Below are 17161 nucleotides of genomic sequence, written 5' to 3'. Positions count from 1 at the left end.
AAAACCTTATATGACAGGTTTTTTTTAAAATTACAATCTGACAAAGAATTAACATTAAATCAAACACATGTTTATTCTCTATTGAGAGAGGTTTATGTCGTTGGTTTATATCATTACACCAACGAGGGTGTTGACACAAATCCTATTTTTAGTTTCAACGTTTTTATGTCCAAGATCCAAATCGAATATTTCAATTTCATCTCTGATTATTTATGATATATGTACAATAAAAAATATACATATGATTATATATTATTTTTGAAATTATAAAACTATCTCAAATGTAGTTTAATAGAAAAACAATTTTAAAAATACATGTAAGATAGCTTTATAATTTCAAAAATAATGGATAATATCACCATAAACTTTTGTATCAATTGTCACATTTTGTTTTGAGAACTTAAATGATATGCCAAATTAAGGAGAAAGAACATGGTGGGGGTACTGTATATTCTTCTGAACCCGCCATTGAAGTTGTTTATTTAATCAATCAGACCCGCAAATTCAATTCGTTATCCCGTTCAAGCGGCAGAACCCCAGAATGGTATTAGCTCCGAGAAGAAAGAAACATAGTAGAATTACGTCAAGAAGCTCTTTAATTGATGGGGGCGGTATTGTTCTGGAAAAAGAGTTCGAATTCAAACCATCCTTTGATGAATATTTGAAGGCCTTGAAATCTGTCAAGACGGACAGAGATATGGTTCAAATATTAGTAGTCCAACGGAAATGAAGATTATCAAGAAAACAGTACAAGAAGAAAAGAGTGATGATGCACGGGCTAATGCTCAAGAGGAGTCCAGAAAGGGGGCTTCTCGAAAGAAAAATGTATTTGTTCAAGAACATTCAAGAAAGGGTCTGAAAAAAGTCACCGGAAGTCATTAAGAGGACGCAGAATGTCAATGCTGAGAATCTTCGATGCCGTCTAGCAATTTTGGCCATGTTTGTTTTGGATACTCACTGAGAAGGTTGAGGAGTTTTTTGTCACTGACGTTTTTGGAAATAAATCATCTCATGTTAAAATGCGTTGAATCTGGGATGCAAGAATAAAAACCTTGTACAAAGATAAAGACCTATTAACGAGTTGAAATCAGTAGAAAATTGAACTGAAGCAAGCAAATTGATAATCTATTTTTTTCCTTGATCAAATGCAAATCATTATATTTTTGCAGGAAACATACAGCGATCCTACCAAGATGAAGAATGGATCAAACTAGACGGCTAAATACACTCAACTTCGAGAAAGTTTGCAGACTGCGTAGAGATAGCGGGAGGAACATGTTAATGGATATGAAACCATCCCTCAGGTTCAGTGTAAACACAAGCTCACACATGAAACACATTCATTCAAAGGAACTAACATGAGACCACCCTATTTATTTTATTTTATTTAAGAGTCTTTAATATCATTTTTTGTTGCAGTGTTGCATGCGGCCCTTGTGTTCGATGCACCATATTATTCAGTGCGTAACACTTTGGATGCTGAGAGCTTCTGACGTAAGCGAGCGATAGACCATATTTTTTAGCTTACAATTCTTTATCATCAGCAGAAATGCGCCGTTGTTTTTGAAAGTCAGACTTCATTATAATTCTGAACACAGTCTCAAACGGCATCTTGACATCGGTATTGTTCCGCGATTTGAAGCAAGTTTGACAGCTTATCCGTGAAAAAGAACCCAAAGGAGAAAGGAGAACAAAACAGGACACTCGGAACAATTTCAAGGGTGTGGGGGCTCTAGTGACGCTATATACTTATTAATCAACTACAACATTTAAGCCCCCTAAAAAATGTGTGTTTTACTGAATCCGATATAAGATATAGAAAAGTCGAACTGGAAAACAAAAGGTTAACAATAGCAAATTCCGCGAAGGCAGTAGGTTTCTTGAATATGGATGCATAACATAATTCTCATATGGTTGGACTTGACAAACAAGCATGCCGGTCTACTCTTCAAGCAACATTTTGAACTGCTCTATCAAACTTCTCTTCCGCTGTTGATGCACATTTAACGAGCATGTGGTCTGGGTGTGACAATTTCAACTGGCTGCAAAATATCACGGAAGCATACAATTGCATAAAATAAGTAGAAGCTCTACGAAGTACAAATCAAATAGCGTATAATAAGTACAAATCGTACTTCAAATAGCGGGAGGATGGCTTCCCGTTGTGAAGACTGCAGACTACAAGATTGGCAAGAGTCTCTGGGTCCTTCGCATCCTGTGTAAATAATGTCATATGGATAAAAGAATGTTGATTCTTCCTTACAGCATCTAACACACAATAAAAACTCTCAAGTCAAAAGTCAGACAAGATATGAGACATAGTTTATATGCCCTGCAGATCAAATTTTGGAAGTGATCCGAATGCCATGTAGTCAATTCACAGCATACTTTTACTCGTGGCAATAGACTTTCATGTTTGTAATGAAAGCAACAAACATATCCATGATACAAAACCCTGAAAAAATCTTTCAATAAACATCACACTAGATAATGGTGTCGGGGATATCAATTAAAGCAAAAGGCTAGAATGGTATACAATGTTTAGGGCCTCAAGCAGAAGTCTTTCAGCGTCAGCAAATTCACCCTTGTGCATGCAGCATAGTGCCTTCCCATTAAGAATCAAGCTGGTCACTTGATACTTTTCCGCGAAGTCCTGGAAAATCAGATATGCTTCCTGTATCTTTGAACCACCCTTGTACAAAGAAAAATAGGTAGGTCAATAGAACTTCAATTCCTGATTAAACAGAATGTATTGCAAGAAAAAATGCATACCACAGCCAAGTTTAGCCACGCATTTGCAAGTTGAGTTAGAGGATGATCCTCATCTACTTGTTGCATGATTTTCAGTTGTTTCTCAGCATAATCTGATCTATACATTTTGAGAAAAATTTGGACATTTAAAGCATGCCTGCAAAATGTATACAGGTGTCAGCCTTAAATCTTCATATAAAAACATTAATATATATTATGCAAGAAAAGTTGCATGTAATGCAACCATTTACAGTGTGGAACTCATCACGAACACCTTGTGCTTTGCCACAATGCAAAACTCAAACATATGTAGCAAAAATTGGCAGACATTCATTCATAATCACGCATATTATACATTTTGCAAGCATGCTGACAGTTAAAGAGAGGTTAAAAAAAGTACTCACACTCATTGAGGTCAACAAAAGACAGGTGCAAAAACAATACTAACAGTATGATGAGTAAGATCAAGGCTACATCAATATATAGCATGCAGCACCAACATGTTCCAGAATGAAAAACACAAAAATATGTAGCAAAAAAGGGCAGACATCCATTCATAATCACACACATTATACATTTAGCAAGCATGCTGACAGTTACAGAGAGGTTAATAAAAGTACTCACCCTCAATTGAGGTCGACAAAAGACAGGTGAAAAACAATAGTAAGTATGATAAGAGTAAGATCAGTGCTACATCAATATGTAGCACGCGGCACCAACATGTTTCCAGAAATGACAACAATGAACAAGATTTAACATGTAAATGTATGATGGAATTTGAACATACAAATAGAACACAGCACCGACATGTTTCAAGAAATTGTGAGTATTAGCAACACTTGGCATATAAATATAGAATGGATACAAAGCATTTTGCAAAGCTGTATCAAATCCAGAAACAACTCACAACTCCATGGTTCCCTCAGTTCCCCCAACATTTGTGTGCTTCAAGGCTTCATTATAATCCTGCTCGTGCATGAATATAATTCCAGCTATAAGCCTCAGCATAGGGTTGTTTCCAATGACTGCATCTCCTAACCACTCGCGAAGACTAGAAATTGCCACTTCCTACACATCACAGATGAACTCATTGATTAATCACGACCAACATCTTGCACCAATAATTACTACCTGCTTCATCACTTTTTGTGTGACATCTCATCAGCATTGTTTCAAATTTCATGTATTTTCTAGTTTCAGATGATCACTTTTGTTTTCGTGATGGTCGTGATTTACTCTAAGTCGTCGTCTCGAATAAAAAAGAGCAAAGTAGAACAATAATTACTCAACTTTCTCACAAATTTTGTTTACCTTCATTTCATTGTCTTCCTACTAGGCATTAATTCTCTCACTAAGGATGGAGGCTTATACTCCGCACGAGACTGGTAGAATTCTGAGAACACTAAATGAACTAAAAATCCTCTACGCTAATTGTGCATGAATTATTATATACAATTACCAACCGAACAAGATTAGTAGATTACCAAAACAAAAAATAGTACAACCAAGGTCTACATCCAGCATTCCGACTCGAGGTTCAAAGTAAAAAAATGCAGATCAGTTGCATTGATTTTGTTTTCTAGAAATTACCTTGTTATCCGGGCACGAGAGGTATAAAGCCAGCAATTTCACGGCCTGAAGTGGCGTAGCTGCTGATGGATCAATCTCATTTATCACAAGCTACATCACCAAACAGAACCGAGAAAAACAATCAATACACAACAATCCCAAATTTAATCAAAAATGGAAACTAGATCGGATTTTGAAAATAATTTGATTGTACCTGATGACTACCGAGGGCAATGTAAGAACGGTAAACAAGGCAGTCTCTGTCAACGATGTCCCCTGGAGAGAGATTGGGGATTTCGCTGTTGTTGATCGCAGCCTGGTACGCCCCCAAGTAAAAGTTGTTCCTCAACCCAAACAGCGGGTCGGGTCCTCCGGCATCCGCAGCCATTCCCGATCTTCTAAGCTTTCTATTCCTTTACTATCAACGGATCGAAGAGTTCAGATCTCGAATCCAACCTTTGGTAAGAAATTGTAGAGCTGAAGAATAATGCAACTAATAAGTGGCCCGAAGTTGTGTCATACTGCACGTTGAGGAACTCGGCCCATGATTTTTGGTATTGGGCCAACCGGTCGTCCTGGGCCCCATCGTTTTTTCTTAGTACGCCATCACCAGTATTTCAATTTCAAGCCCAACCCGAAATATGTCTCTCCCCATTTTGTGAAATTTCGTTTCTTTCAGTGAAGAAACTAACGGTTGAAAAATATATTTAAAATGTGTGTATTGAATATTTGAATGTTGAATATTTGAATGTTGAAAATAAGAGTTGTAAATATTGAAAATTAGTGTGTGATGATGTAGGTAATGATGTATTTTATTTTTGGATTATTTGCAAGTTTCAGTATCCGACCATTGGAATACTCAACAATATTAAACAAGTGCTCGATATCCTTCAGCCAGGCCTCAGCTCTTTCAGCACTCTCAGTACCAAAGAACTTCGGTGGTTTCAGATCCTGGAATCGAGCCATTACAACATCCATGGACAATCCTTCAAATTGCCCAACAATCTTCTCAGTACTGCTACTCGCAGTTTCATTTGTGTGATCCATCTACAAATCAAAAGATGAATATCACAATATCATATCAATTTCACAATCTCATCATCTCATATCATCAATCTCATCAGATACTTACTCAAATCAAATCACATAAGAGCAAGTAATTCAAATAAGTCAAACACGTACGCACAATTCATTTGTGCCTATTCAAGTGTACACAAGACTCAATAGAGCATTCCCAGCTATGCTCTGATACCACTCTGTGTGGGGCCCTTAGCTCCTAATCGTTAATACAATGCAATCTGATTAGGGTTAATTAATTACAGCGGAAAACGAGTTTAAATTTTCTTTACAATGAGCCCAAATCATTTTATTTGAATACTAAAAATAGTATTTAATCTCACGTCATAAACATGCCCACACGAAATCAAAATCTATCATATACAAACAACTCACATTCTCGGGACATGCCCCGGTATATAGATACATATACATATATACTGGGAACAAGACAAAACATAAAACCTCAGCCCAAGCTGTGGCTCCCTCCAGAAGTACCCTCTCCGGTCTCCTGATATCCTGGAGTACCTGCCATTGTCCACACACAAAGACAACAACAGCCCCCCTTGGGGGTGAGCAAAGCTCCGTATGGAACAACCAATCATATATACCACAGATATCTAAGCAATGATATATGGTATGCAATGTATGTATGTCGTGGAGGTATCGGGTCAAATGCCCATCCACTGAGCACATGTCAGAATCAATCGAATCGCTATCAAGTCAATGCTCGAGCTGGCACACCGGCCAATATGGGATACTTGTATGATAGCGTCGGCAAAGCGCCATCAAATCCCAAATCTCATATCCAATCATATGAGGCCACAATTGTCTATGCTTTACGGGTCATATAATACCGGCATAGCGATTGTGTTCACAAACCCCGGAATCCAATCCAATCATATCAGGGTATCCAAGGATCATAGCTCAACGTGCATGTCATGTATCGATGTATGCATAAAATGATGTGTGTTAACAAAACATTTATTTTATACATCGATATCTCAATCTCAATGTCATGTATGCCACATGAATCAACAAATAAGGCATATAGACACATAATCTCATTCCAATCAATCAAATCAATCCGACATATATCATATAATACAGATACCTGTCGTATGTTACCCGATCGCAACATACCTCAATTCTTCGTTTCCAGTTGATGTAGCCTGAAGATATTGATATTACACTTTATCTACATCAATAACATACTCATTCCAATCAATAACATACTCCAAAATCATTAATATGAGTTTCAAATATCATTTGAAACTTCAAAAATTCATATCAAATCAAATTCATATCATAATTCAATTCCGACTTTGAATACAAGTTTCTTGTCGGTTATTCTACTACATATAAGAAATTAAACTTCAAATACATGCTATTCCAGCACTTTGATCTTTCAAGCTGCTGGAACTAGAAGAAAATTACCTCAGTTTGAAGCCCTCGACGCGAAGATCACAAATATATAATTTGTTTCGCGTTTAGACAGCGTTTCGAAGTCGATTCGGACGAAAGAAATCGAATTCTCTAACTTTCCCTCGAAGTTGCTGAAATGAAATGACGAAGGAAAAGAAGAAAGAAAGCATTCTTATCTTCCACCGCTTCGGCGCTCGGGCGGTAGAATTCTCGCGCCCGAGCGCGAGACATTCTGCCCCCGACTTTCAAATGCACCGCGCTCGGGCGCGGCATGTTCTGTCCGAAGACTCAAAATTTCTACATTGGCGCTCGGGCGGTCATTTTCTACCGTCCGGGCGCCACTCGTTCTGTACAATTATTTATTTTTGTACTATATTGGCGTCCGGCCTTTCCAATCGAGCTCTTACAACGTCAATTCATATACAATATTCATTTCTCAATTTCATTATTATAATATACATCAAATGTATAATCACATATCAAATTCATAAATTATCGATAATCACTTAAGATTTACGATAACACGATACACGGTCCTTACACGACGTGTTCACAGCACGTTTTGCTGATTGTCATTTTAATGAGGAAATCTTCCCAATGTTAGGGGGAGAACAGAAACATACCGAAAAGGAAATTACATGGAATGTATCATCATTGTTACATCTGGATCCAAGAACAAAACAATGTGAAAAAGATGTACAACAAATTGTACACTTGCAAAGAATAGCCAATCAAATACCAGATGCATTTGCTGACACAAAAGGGGTAACTAAATCATATATACATGCTGCAAATGCCCCTGCTCGAATTGAAATTCCAAAGAAACAAATTGAAGATACTCATGATGTCATTAAACGACTGAAGCGTGGAAGGCCAGTCGGTTCCAAGGATAAAAATCCTCGAAAAAGAAAATTTATAGAGAAACACGATGATCACAAAATAAAGAATGATGTTCCTGAAGAAACACATGATGATCACAAAATAGAGAATAGTGTTCCTGAAGAAACACATGATGATGAAAATATTCTGTCAAAACCACAAACTGACGAGAATCATGAAATCTCTATCAATTACATTAATACTGGAAAAATATGGAACCGAAAAGATATAGAAGAAATTGATGATATATTTTCTTATAATGTGGCAATCGACATCATAAATGATAATGAAGATCATGAACCAAAATCTTTTGGTGAATGTAAAAATCGGCAGGATTGGATAAAAAATCATCCAGGTTGAATTGGATTCGCTAAATAAACGTAATGATTTTGGACCTATAGTCCTTACACCTGAAGGTGTAAAACCTGTTGGATACAAATGAGTTTTTATTCGAAAGCGAAATGAGAAAAATGAAATAGTGAGATATAAAGCTCGACTTGTTGCACAAGATTTTTCTCAAAGGCCTGGAATTGATTATGAAGAAACGTATTCTCCCGTGATGGATGCAATTACGTTTCGGTATTTGATTAGCTTGGCGGTATCTGAAAATTTAGAAATGCGTCTTATGGATGTTGTTACAGCTTACTTATATGGATCACTTGATAGTAATATATATATGAAAATCCCTGAAGGATTTAAGATGCCTGAAGCACAAAGTTCAAAACCCAGAGAATGTTATTATGTGAAATTACAAAGATCATTATATGAGTTAAAGCAATCTGGTCGAATGTGGTATAATCGACTAAGTGATCACTTGATGAAAAAGGGATATGTAAATAATTCAATATGCCCTTGTGTTTTCATTAAGAAAACAACATCCGGATGCGTAATTATTGCTGTATATGTTGATGATTTAAACATCATTGGAACGAATAAGGAAATTCAAGAAGTTGTGTCATACTTGAAGGAAGAATTTGAAATGAAGGATCTTGGAAAAACCAAGTATTGTCTGGGTTTACAAATTGAACAAAAAGAATGTGGAATGTTTGTTCACCAGACAAATTATACAGAAAAGATCCTTAAACGTTTTAATATGGATAAATCAAATCCTTTAAGTACTCCAATGATTGTTAGATCATTAAACATAGAAAAGGATCCATTCCGACCATGTGAAGAAGATGAAGATATTCTTGGTCCAGAAGTACCATATCTAAGTGCTATCGGTGCCCTTATGTATCTTACAAATTGTACAAGGCCTGATATATCTTTTGCCGTAAATTTGTTGGCAAGATTTAGCACATATCCAACAAAGAGACACTGGAACGGAATTAAACATATATTCCGTTATCTACGAGGAACGACAGACTTGGGACTTTTGTATTCAAAAGATGCTAATCCAAGTATAATTGGTTATGCCGATGCTGGATACTTATCTGATCCACACAAGGCACGTTCCCAAACTGGATATGTTTTTACTCGTGGAGGCACTGCAATTTCTTGGCGTTCACATAAACAAACGCTCGTAACAACTTCATCAAATCATGCCGAGATTATTGCACTACATGAAGCAAGTCGTGAATGTGTGTGGTTAAAATCAATGACCAACATATCCAAATCTCATGCGGATTATCATTCGACGAGAAGCCTGTGATACTATATGAAGATAATGCTGCATGTGTTGCTCAAATGAAAGAATGATACATAAAAAGCGACAGAACTAAACATATTCCTCCTAAGTTCTTCGCATTCACCAAGGAGCTTGAGAAGAATAAATGTATTGATGTTCGTCACATTCAATCAAGTGAAAATTCATCATATCTCTTCACAAAGGCGCTTCCTACGTCAATATTCAGAAAGCATATAAATAATATTGGGATGCGCAATCTACGAAACTTGTGAAGAATTGTTCGTGTCAACATGAGGGGGAGATTACGTGACTGCACTCTTTTTCCCTTGCTATGGTTTTTATCCCAATGGGTTTTTTCTAGTAAGGTTTTTAACGAGTCAGTATAAAAACACGTAATGAAGACAATCATTATGATCATCATCACAAGGGAGAGTGTTGAAAAATATATTTAAAATGTGTGTATTGAATATTTGAATGTTGAAAATAAGAGTTGTAAATATTGAAAATTAGTGTGTGATGATGTAGGTAATGATGTATTTTATTTTTGGATTATTTGTAAAGATTTCCTATAAATAGATCTCTCATTTGTGAAGAAAATCACAATTGAGTAGAGAGAAAAATATTATAAAGTGTGTAGTTTGGTAAATTTTGAGAGTTTGAGATTTTTACTTTTTACCATAAATTTTTACTTTTTCACAGCACTAACGACTTTTTCATTATGTTTTAAATTCTAAGCTGTAGGATTTTTCTTGGTTTTTGTAGTTTTCACTGGAATAATTTAAGGCACTATTGGAAATATGAAATAAGACAACTGACATAAGAAAAATAAACTTTTATGATATGAAGAAAAAAAGAATTCAAGAATAATAAATTTATTTTAGCTCAATTGACATTATTATATAATAACATTTTTTAAAAATTATAAACTCAAAAAAAAAAAAAATGAATCGAACTACTCTTTTGTCTCGAAATAAAAACGACATACCGTCAGTTCTATCGCAAAAACAATAATAATTTATATTATATTACTAAGTTGTGACTTAAAGTAGCTAATTTTTGGTATCATAATATGTTTTAATAATTATAATATCAATAAAATGTTTAAATTTTAATAAATTGTACAAACATATATAATGTGTGCGTTGGTACACTTGTGCTTCGCCAAAGAAAATGATTTCGAAAGCAGCACAAAAGCGGTACTCATGGCTCTAAAAATCTGGTTCTCTTCCTTGATAAACTCAACATTGATTGCGAAATTTAAGGACATCCAACGGCTCATATTTACTAAAATGTTGATTTAGTTGATAAGATCATAATTAACATGGCCCTCCTCGCCTCCCCTCTCACATAGAAAGAGCTATGGAACATGAAATCATTATTACCCGCATGTTCTCCAAATCATACAATTATATCTCCCTTTTCAATCTGATTTATATTTAGGTGGTCTCATGTAAAAGGAGTCGATCTGATATATATCTAGAGTAAAAAATTTCAGTTTTCATTAACTAAGTCGGATATGAGATATGTCACATAAAATCATCATTGAGACAGTCGCATAAATTTTTTGTGATGAATTTATTGTCATGATAAACCATACACCATGAGAAACATAAAAATATATAAGTTTCTATTCGATAGTCTTGCGATGAATTTATACGAAAACATACATACATAGGCGTAACAATAATTTTTACAATGTGTGCTAACTTAAACATAGATCATAAATTTTATTTGACCAATAATTTTTTTTTAATAAAATTTGATAACATTTTAAACAAAAACCTACATATATTTTTATTAACAAAATTAATTAATGACAAGCAATGATTTAATCAAAATTAATTTACTTTTTATAATATGAATGCTTTGAAAATTATATAATATTAATAAAAATAAGAAAACAAAAGACAAAATTTGTAAAAATGCACAAAATATGAAACCAAAATACTGAAAATGAAAATGATAAAAAATACAAAATATTTTGTAAAAAGTAAATGCTTCTAATAAAATATGATTTGAGATCTCCAAAAACAATTACAAAATTGAGGAAAATTGCGGAATATCATAAGTTTTTTAAGAATAAAAATGACAAATCTTAACTTTAAACAATTAATAAACAAAAAAACATCTCAATCTTATTTCTAAATAAAAAAATTACAAAAGTTAAAATCAGAGAGATATATCCACAAACATTCCAAAACACTTCCGCACCAAACTCCAGAAAGTGATTTCATACAAATTGTTCAAAATACTCTTTAAACTTTCTATTTAGAATATAAAGTTTGAAGAAAACAGTTCGACAAATACTGACAGAGGGAGAATGAATACAACGAAAAGGATTCACTTCTCACATGACACTTTGTTTTTTGAAGTTTTCGCAGTAACAACAAAAGAATTAGAACCGTGGGAGCGACTCCCCATCACCCACCCCCACTATTCTCTTAATCATGGTAAAAACAAAAAAGGACCAAAAAGAATGACTGGGTCCGTCCCAAAAGGTACTTCCTTCATTCTTGTGTTCCCATTCATGTCACCAATCACACTATCTTATGAAAAATTTCATAAATTCTAGGCATGGAGAAAGAGGTTTGATTTTATCGTATGCAAACACTACATGAAAATCCTATGCTATATGGGAAGAATCTCTCTTCATGAATTTATTAACCACCATTAGATTGTGACTTGTCTCGCCTATCTTGATAGGATCGACCCCAATCCAATGGCAAGAGAGTTATTCCAATGTAGCATACAAGAAACCGACACTGCATATTAATATAAAATCTTTAATATCTTAATCCTACTTCATTATTTCGATTTAAGAGTAGGCTAGGGGGGCTTGTTTTTGTTTCATTTGGCATGTTTCTTTGACAGTCATGCGTGTCCACGACAGTGCATAAAACCCAGTACCAGAAGAAGTCAAAAATGAATAATAGTACCAAAATAACGTTCCTAATTCTCTCCATCTTGATTCATTCAACACGCCCGTTATAAACAAAACCTTCCTGTTCTCACCACCCAAGAAAGTTGCAGGATATCTTCTTTTTTCTTTTTAACTTACACACACATACATATGCATGAATAGGACATGTGCTTCTTGGTTCATGATTTGCAGAAGTACTGGTAATGTACAGTAAAAAGGGAAGCAAAAAACTTTCTTCATGGTGAGAAGACCTGTGATGAATTTTTTCCTTGTAAACAAGGAACGTTAGGTATATGGAGAGAAGTTAATGGGGGGTTTGGAGCTTCTTTCTACAGTCGAGTGTAGTTACTTCAAAGGGCTTATTGCTTTGCGAGTGTCCTCCACTCTGTTGCAATTAATTTCTTTTCCTGGGGACCTGAAAAAGAAGCAGAAGATTGTGGTCCATTTCATAGAAGCAACTCTTGTACCTCCTCAGAAGAAATAATAGTTAGTTTACTCTAGCCTGAGAGTGAAGCATGTTCTGAAACCCGAGTTGTGGTGGATATGGATGGTTGAACTTCGTGAAGAAAAGCTTGTACCTTCTGCTGGTGGAAAGACCCCGTTTTTTTTTACCTGTAATTCTTGAAAATGTTGGTTTCCAGTAAGATGAGGTGTGTTTGCGGAAGTGGAGTGATGTTGGTAATGTCTTGTTTGGTGATCCTCTGTAAGCTGCAATTATGCTCAAAACAGTGGAGATTCAATTCCCGCTGTGTATATTGTTACTCTGAAACTTGCCCCCACCTCTCATTACTGTAGTGAGCTTGGAGTGAATCAGGGTCCGCATATTAAAAGCAAAGGATCTCAGAGAACGAATAGATTGGATAAGCCAAGGTTCGCTCTTTTTTTTTCAATCCTCTGTACTAGGAATTGGCTTATTTGGTTTTTTAAGATAATGACAAGTGTGAGCAGTTAATTTCTTGTTTGGAACTTTTTCTGCCTGCCCGTATACTTGTATACGATGTATCTTTCACTTGTTTTTATTCCTTGCCCTTGGTTTCTAGAAAAATTTGCCGTATTATTATTACATTAGGAAATTGTTACTGAATCCCATTTCTCGAATTTACTTTCTGGTTCAGTCTGCAAGTTGAAACCAGTGAGGTGTTCTTTGTTTGTTTGTTCTTTTTTTAAAAAAATTCTCGAGAAGAGAATGGAATGTAAACTGTGCATTTAGTTACGATTCTTGTTTGTGATGTTGAAGGCTGATGTGATATTTTAGAATCTTGTAACTGAGTATTGTATTCAGGCCTTTTTGATTGGAATAAAACTCTATAATTTTTTGTCCTAGTAAAGCCAAGTATGATGTGGGGGAGGGAATTATTGAGAAAAATGGACTGTTATGTTTGTTTAATGATCATATACATTTGTCGCATCTCTATGTCTTGCCAAATTAACATGTTAGTATTTTGCCGGCATCAGCATTACGACGAGAATAAATTGGTACAATGGATCATACATAGCGGGGCTACACGATTCTCTATTGAAAAAAACATTAAGGGGGGAAAGGTATCTAAAAGTGTCCACCTACCATTATCTAATCAATGGATTTGCAGTGCTTGTCACTCCACATCAGGTTAGCATCAGTGACTTTGAATTTTCATTGCTTCTATTGTCGAATATTTTCGGGAAGTGTATATTGTTTTCCGATACTATGACAATTCTTTCTCCCTTTTTATTTTCTTGATTCTTACATTCTCAAACCGGTTTTGAAGGCTGACAAAATTTCAAGGAGAAGAGAAGTGTTGAATGTGGTTATGGATTTTTCAGTTAGAACTGCTACCACTCACACACCACAGTTTCTGGGTCTGCCACAAGGAGCATGGGCTCAAGAAGGTGGTTTTGAAAGGGCAGGGGAAGGACTTGTGATTGGATTAATCGACACTGGAATTGATCCCACACACCCCAGCTTCTCGGATGATACACCTTCGAAGCCATATCCGATTCCCAAGCATTTTTCTGGAATTTGTGAAGTCACACGGGACTTCCCATCTGGATCTTGCAACAGGAAACTGATCGGCGCTCGTCATTTTGCAGCATCCGCCATTACCAGAGGGATATTTAATGCCACTCAGGACTATGCATCACCCTATGATGGTGACGGCCATGGGACGTGAGTGTTACCGACTTAGTAAAAAACTGGCATTATGGATTAAGGAAATATTTTAGCACATAATAAAGAAATTTCTTACAGGCACACGGCTGCTATTGCATCAGGAAATCATGGGATTCCTGTTGTGGTAGCTGGGCATCACTTTGGAAATGCCAGTGGCATGGCTCCTCGTTCGCAGTAAGGATTCTAAAGCAACTTTTTACCCGTTTTGCATCATGAGAATTATCAATATTCTTTTTGAGTTATATATAGATTGAACATACTAATTGATTTACCATCATGTTCTGTTCTCAAGTTTCTCATTTATGGAGCAGCAGCTTTAACAAACTATCATAAATTTCTTGTCCCAACCTGCTTAGACTTAATTTCCCAGTCCTTTACAATCTGCTTTATTTATTAATTTTGTAGTATTGCTGTCTATAAAGCTTTGTACAAAAGGTTTGGAGGCTTTGCTGCAGATGTGGTTGCTGCCATAGATCAGGTAGGGCCCAAGTGTTTTAATAAAGAATATTCTCGAGGCACATATCAAGTATGACGTGAGTATCCCGTATTGAATTTATTTTTAGTGAAAAGTAATAATAGCTGTCATACGGGAATACGAAGCCAACTTTCTTGTTTCTAGTTTCTTTTTCTGGCACATATCGAGTAAGATGCGAGTATCCCAGTTTAAATAAATTTAATGAAAATAAAAATTGGCATTCTGGAACACGAAGCCTGAGTTTCTTGTTTGTTGTTTCGTTTTATCTTCCCCTTCGATATTTTATTCCATTCACCTCTATGTAACTTCAGGTACATAACCACTCGCTTACAAGTTGATAGTTCGTCATGATGTCTCATGTTTGTAGGCTGCACAAGATGGAGTGGATATAATAAGCTTGTCAATAACTCCAAATAGGCGGCCCCCTGGCATTGCCACTTTCTTTAATCCTATAGATATGGCTTTATTGTCTGCTATCAAGGCTGGTATCTTCGTAGTACAAGCAGCAGGGAACACTGGACCCTCACCCAAGAGCATATCATCCTTTAGTCCATGGATCTTCACTGTTGGCGCTGCAGCCCATGATAGGGTATACAGTAACTCTATAGTCCTGGGCAACAATATCACAATTCCTGGAGTTGGACTGGCTCGTAAGTCAGAATTCTTCGGTTCTTGATAGACTCTCCTATGCTTACAATTTTAGAAGAAACATGTGTTTTTATAGCACATAGCACAAAATTAAATTTCGCCACCCCGAAATCTCGAAATTTTATAGTTTATTTTAAAATTTTACTACCTTTAATCCATTATTTGGATCCACCACTGACATGATATTATGACGCTTGAATTGGTTTGTCCAGCTGGAACCGATAAAAATGTCATGTATACGATGGTTTCTGCTATCGATGCGCTGAAAGACTCGACGGCTGCGAAGGATATGTATGCTGGTGAATGCCAAGATGCCAGTAATTTTAACCTTGAACTCTGTTCAGGGGAATCTCTTGATATGTAGCTACTCGATTCGCTTTGTTCTTGGGCTTGCCACCGTCAAACAAGCTTTAGAAACCGCAAAAAACCTCAGTGCAGCTGGTGTTGTGTTCTACCTGGATCCCTACGTGATTGGCTTCCAGCTCAATCCAATTCCAATGAGAATTCCTGGCATTGTAATTCCATCTCCAGATGACTCCAAAGTGAGTATTTATCTTTCCATGCATTCCATGCTATTATGATACCCACCCATCAAATTGAAATGTATACATACTCCTTTATATTCATGAATAAAATGGCTTGAAATGGTGACTCAAAGTAATATTTATGTGGCAGGCCTTTCTTCACTACTATAACTCTTCTTTGAAAAGAGATGAAACTACGAACAAAATTGTTAAATTCGGGGGCGTGGCTCGGATCTCTGGTGGAATAAAAGCTAATTTTAGCCACTCTGCTCCAAAGATTATGTACTATTCTGCTAGAGGGCCAGATCCAGAGGACAATTTCCTCGAGAACGCTGACATTCTGAAACCAAACATTGTTGCACCTGGAAATTTTATATGGGCTGCTTGGAGTTCAGGTGGCACAGATTCTGTTGAATTTCAAGGTATTTTTCTGTTTCGAGAGATAATATTATATCTGTCAAACAACAATTAAACAGGAATTGACGGTGAAATGTTTTAGGCGAAAGCTTTGCTATGATATCTGGAACAAGCATGGCAGCTCCTCATGTTGCTGGACTTGCAGCAACAATCAAGCAACAGTTTCCCTTTTTCAGTCCCGCAGCCATTGGATCCGCCCTTTCAACAACAGCTTCTCTTTACGACAGAAATGGGGGTCCCATAATGGCGCAGCGGGCTTATGCTAATCCAGATTTGAATCTATCTCCTGCCACTCCTTTTGAACCAATCTGCTGTAATGCAACGAACTGTAACCAATGTTGACGGGAACGAGACATACAGAGTTGGTTGGACCGCTCCTTTTGGAGTTTCTGTAAAGGTTATACCCTCATATTTTGTCATTTTAAGTGGGGAGAAACAAGTTTTAACTGTAGTGCTTAACGCGACTATAAACAGCTCGATTTCGAGTTATGGAAGAATCATATTCTTTGGTAGCAACGGTCATGTGGTGAAAATCCCTATCTCAGTTATTGTCAAAATTTCATTATTCACAACTGGTGGATAATCCAGCACTCTGATTGATAACTACATTGTAATATTTTGGATAATCTCTGATTGATAACTACATTGTAATATTCACTAACTTGTCTGATTTTTTCATTGTTTGCTTTGTAAATGTTCTTGAAATGTAGGTAACTTGGGT

General features: G+C 36.1%; 1 protein-coding gene and 1 pseudogene across 1 annotated transcript; one reads left to right on the top strand and one right to left on the bottom strand.

Annotated features, from left to right (window-relative positions):
- Window positions 1-1601: 1601 nt before the first annotated feature.
- On the bottom strand, window positions 1602-4814 carry LOC142523015 (coatomer subunit epsilon-1-like). The gene is made up of 7 exons (XM_075626652.1): window positions 4535-4814; window positions 4342-4431; window positions 3659-3819; window positions 2773-2908; window positions 2537-2692; window positions 2136-2215; window positions 1602-2042 (listed from the first exon to the last, which is right to left on the bottom strand). The coding sequence occupies exons 1-7, from the start codon at window positions 4706-4708 to the stop codon at window positions 1949-1951; spliced, it is 891 nt and encodes a 296-aa protein (XP_075482767.1). The 5' UTR covers window positions 4709-4814; the 3' UTR covers window positions 1602-1948.
- Window positions 4815-12033: 7219 nt separating this feature from the next.
- Window positions 12034-16969, top strand: LOC142523168 (subtilisin-like protease SBT2.2; annotated as a pseudogene).
- The last annotated feature ends 192 nt before the right edge of the window (window positions 16970-17161 follow it).

Source organism: Primulina tabacum, chromosome 13 (genome assembly GCF_025594145.1).
Source record: "Primulina tabacum isolate GXHZ01 chromosome 13, ASM2559414v2, whole genome shotgun sequence".
Taxonomy (NCBI): Eukaryota; Viridiplantae; Streptophyta; class Magnoliopsida; order Lamiales; family Gesneriaceae; genus Primulina; species Primulina tabacum.
This window is presented reverse-complemented; position numbering and strand designations above follow the sequence as displayed.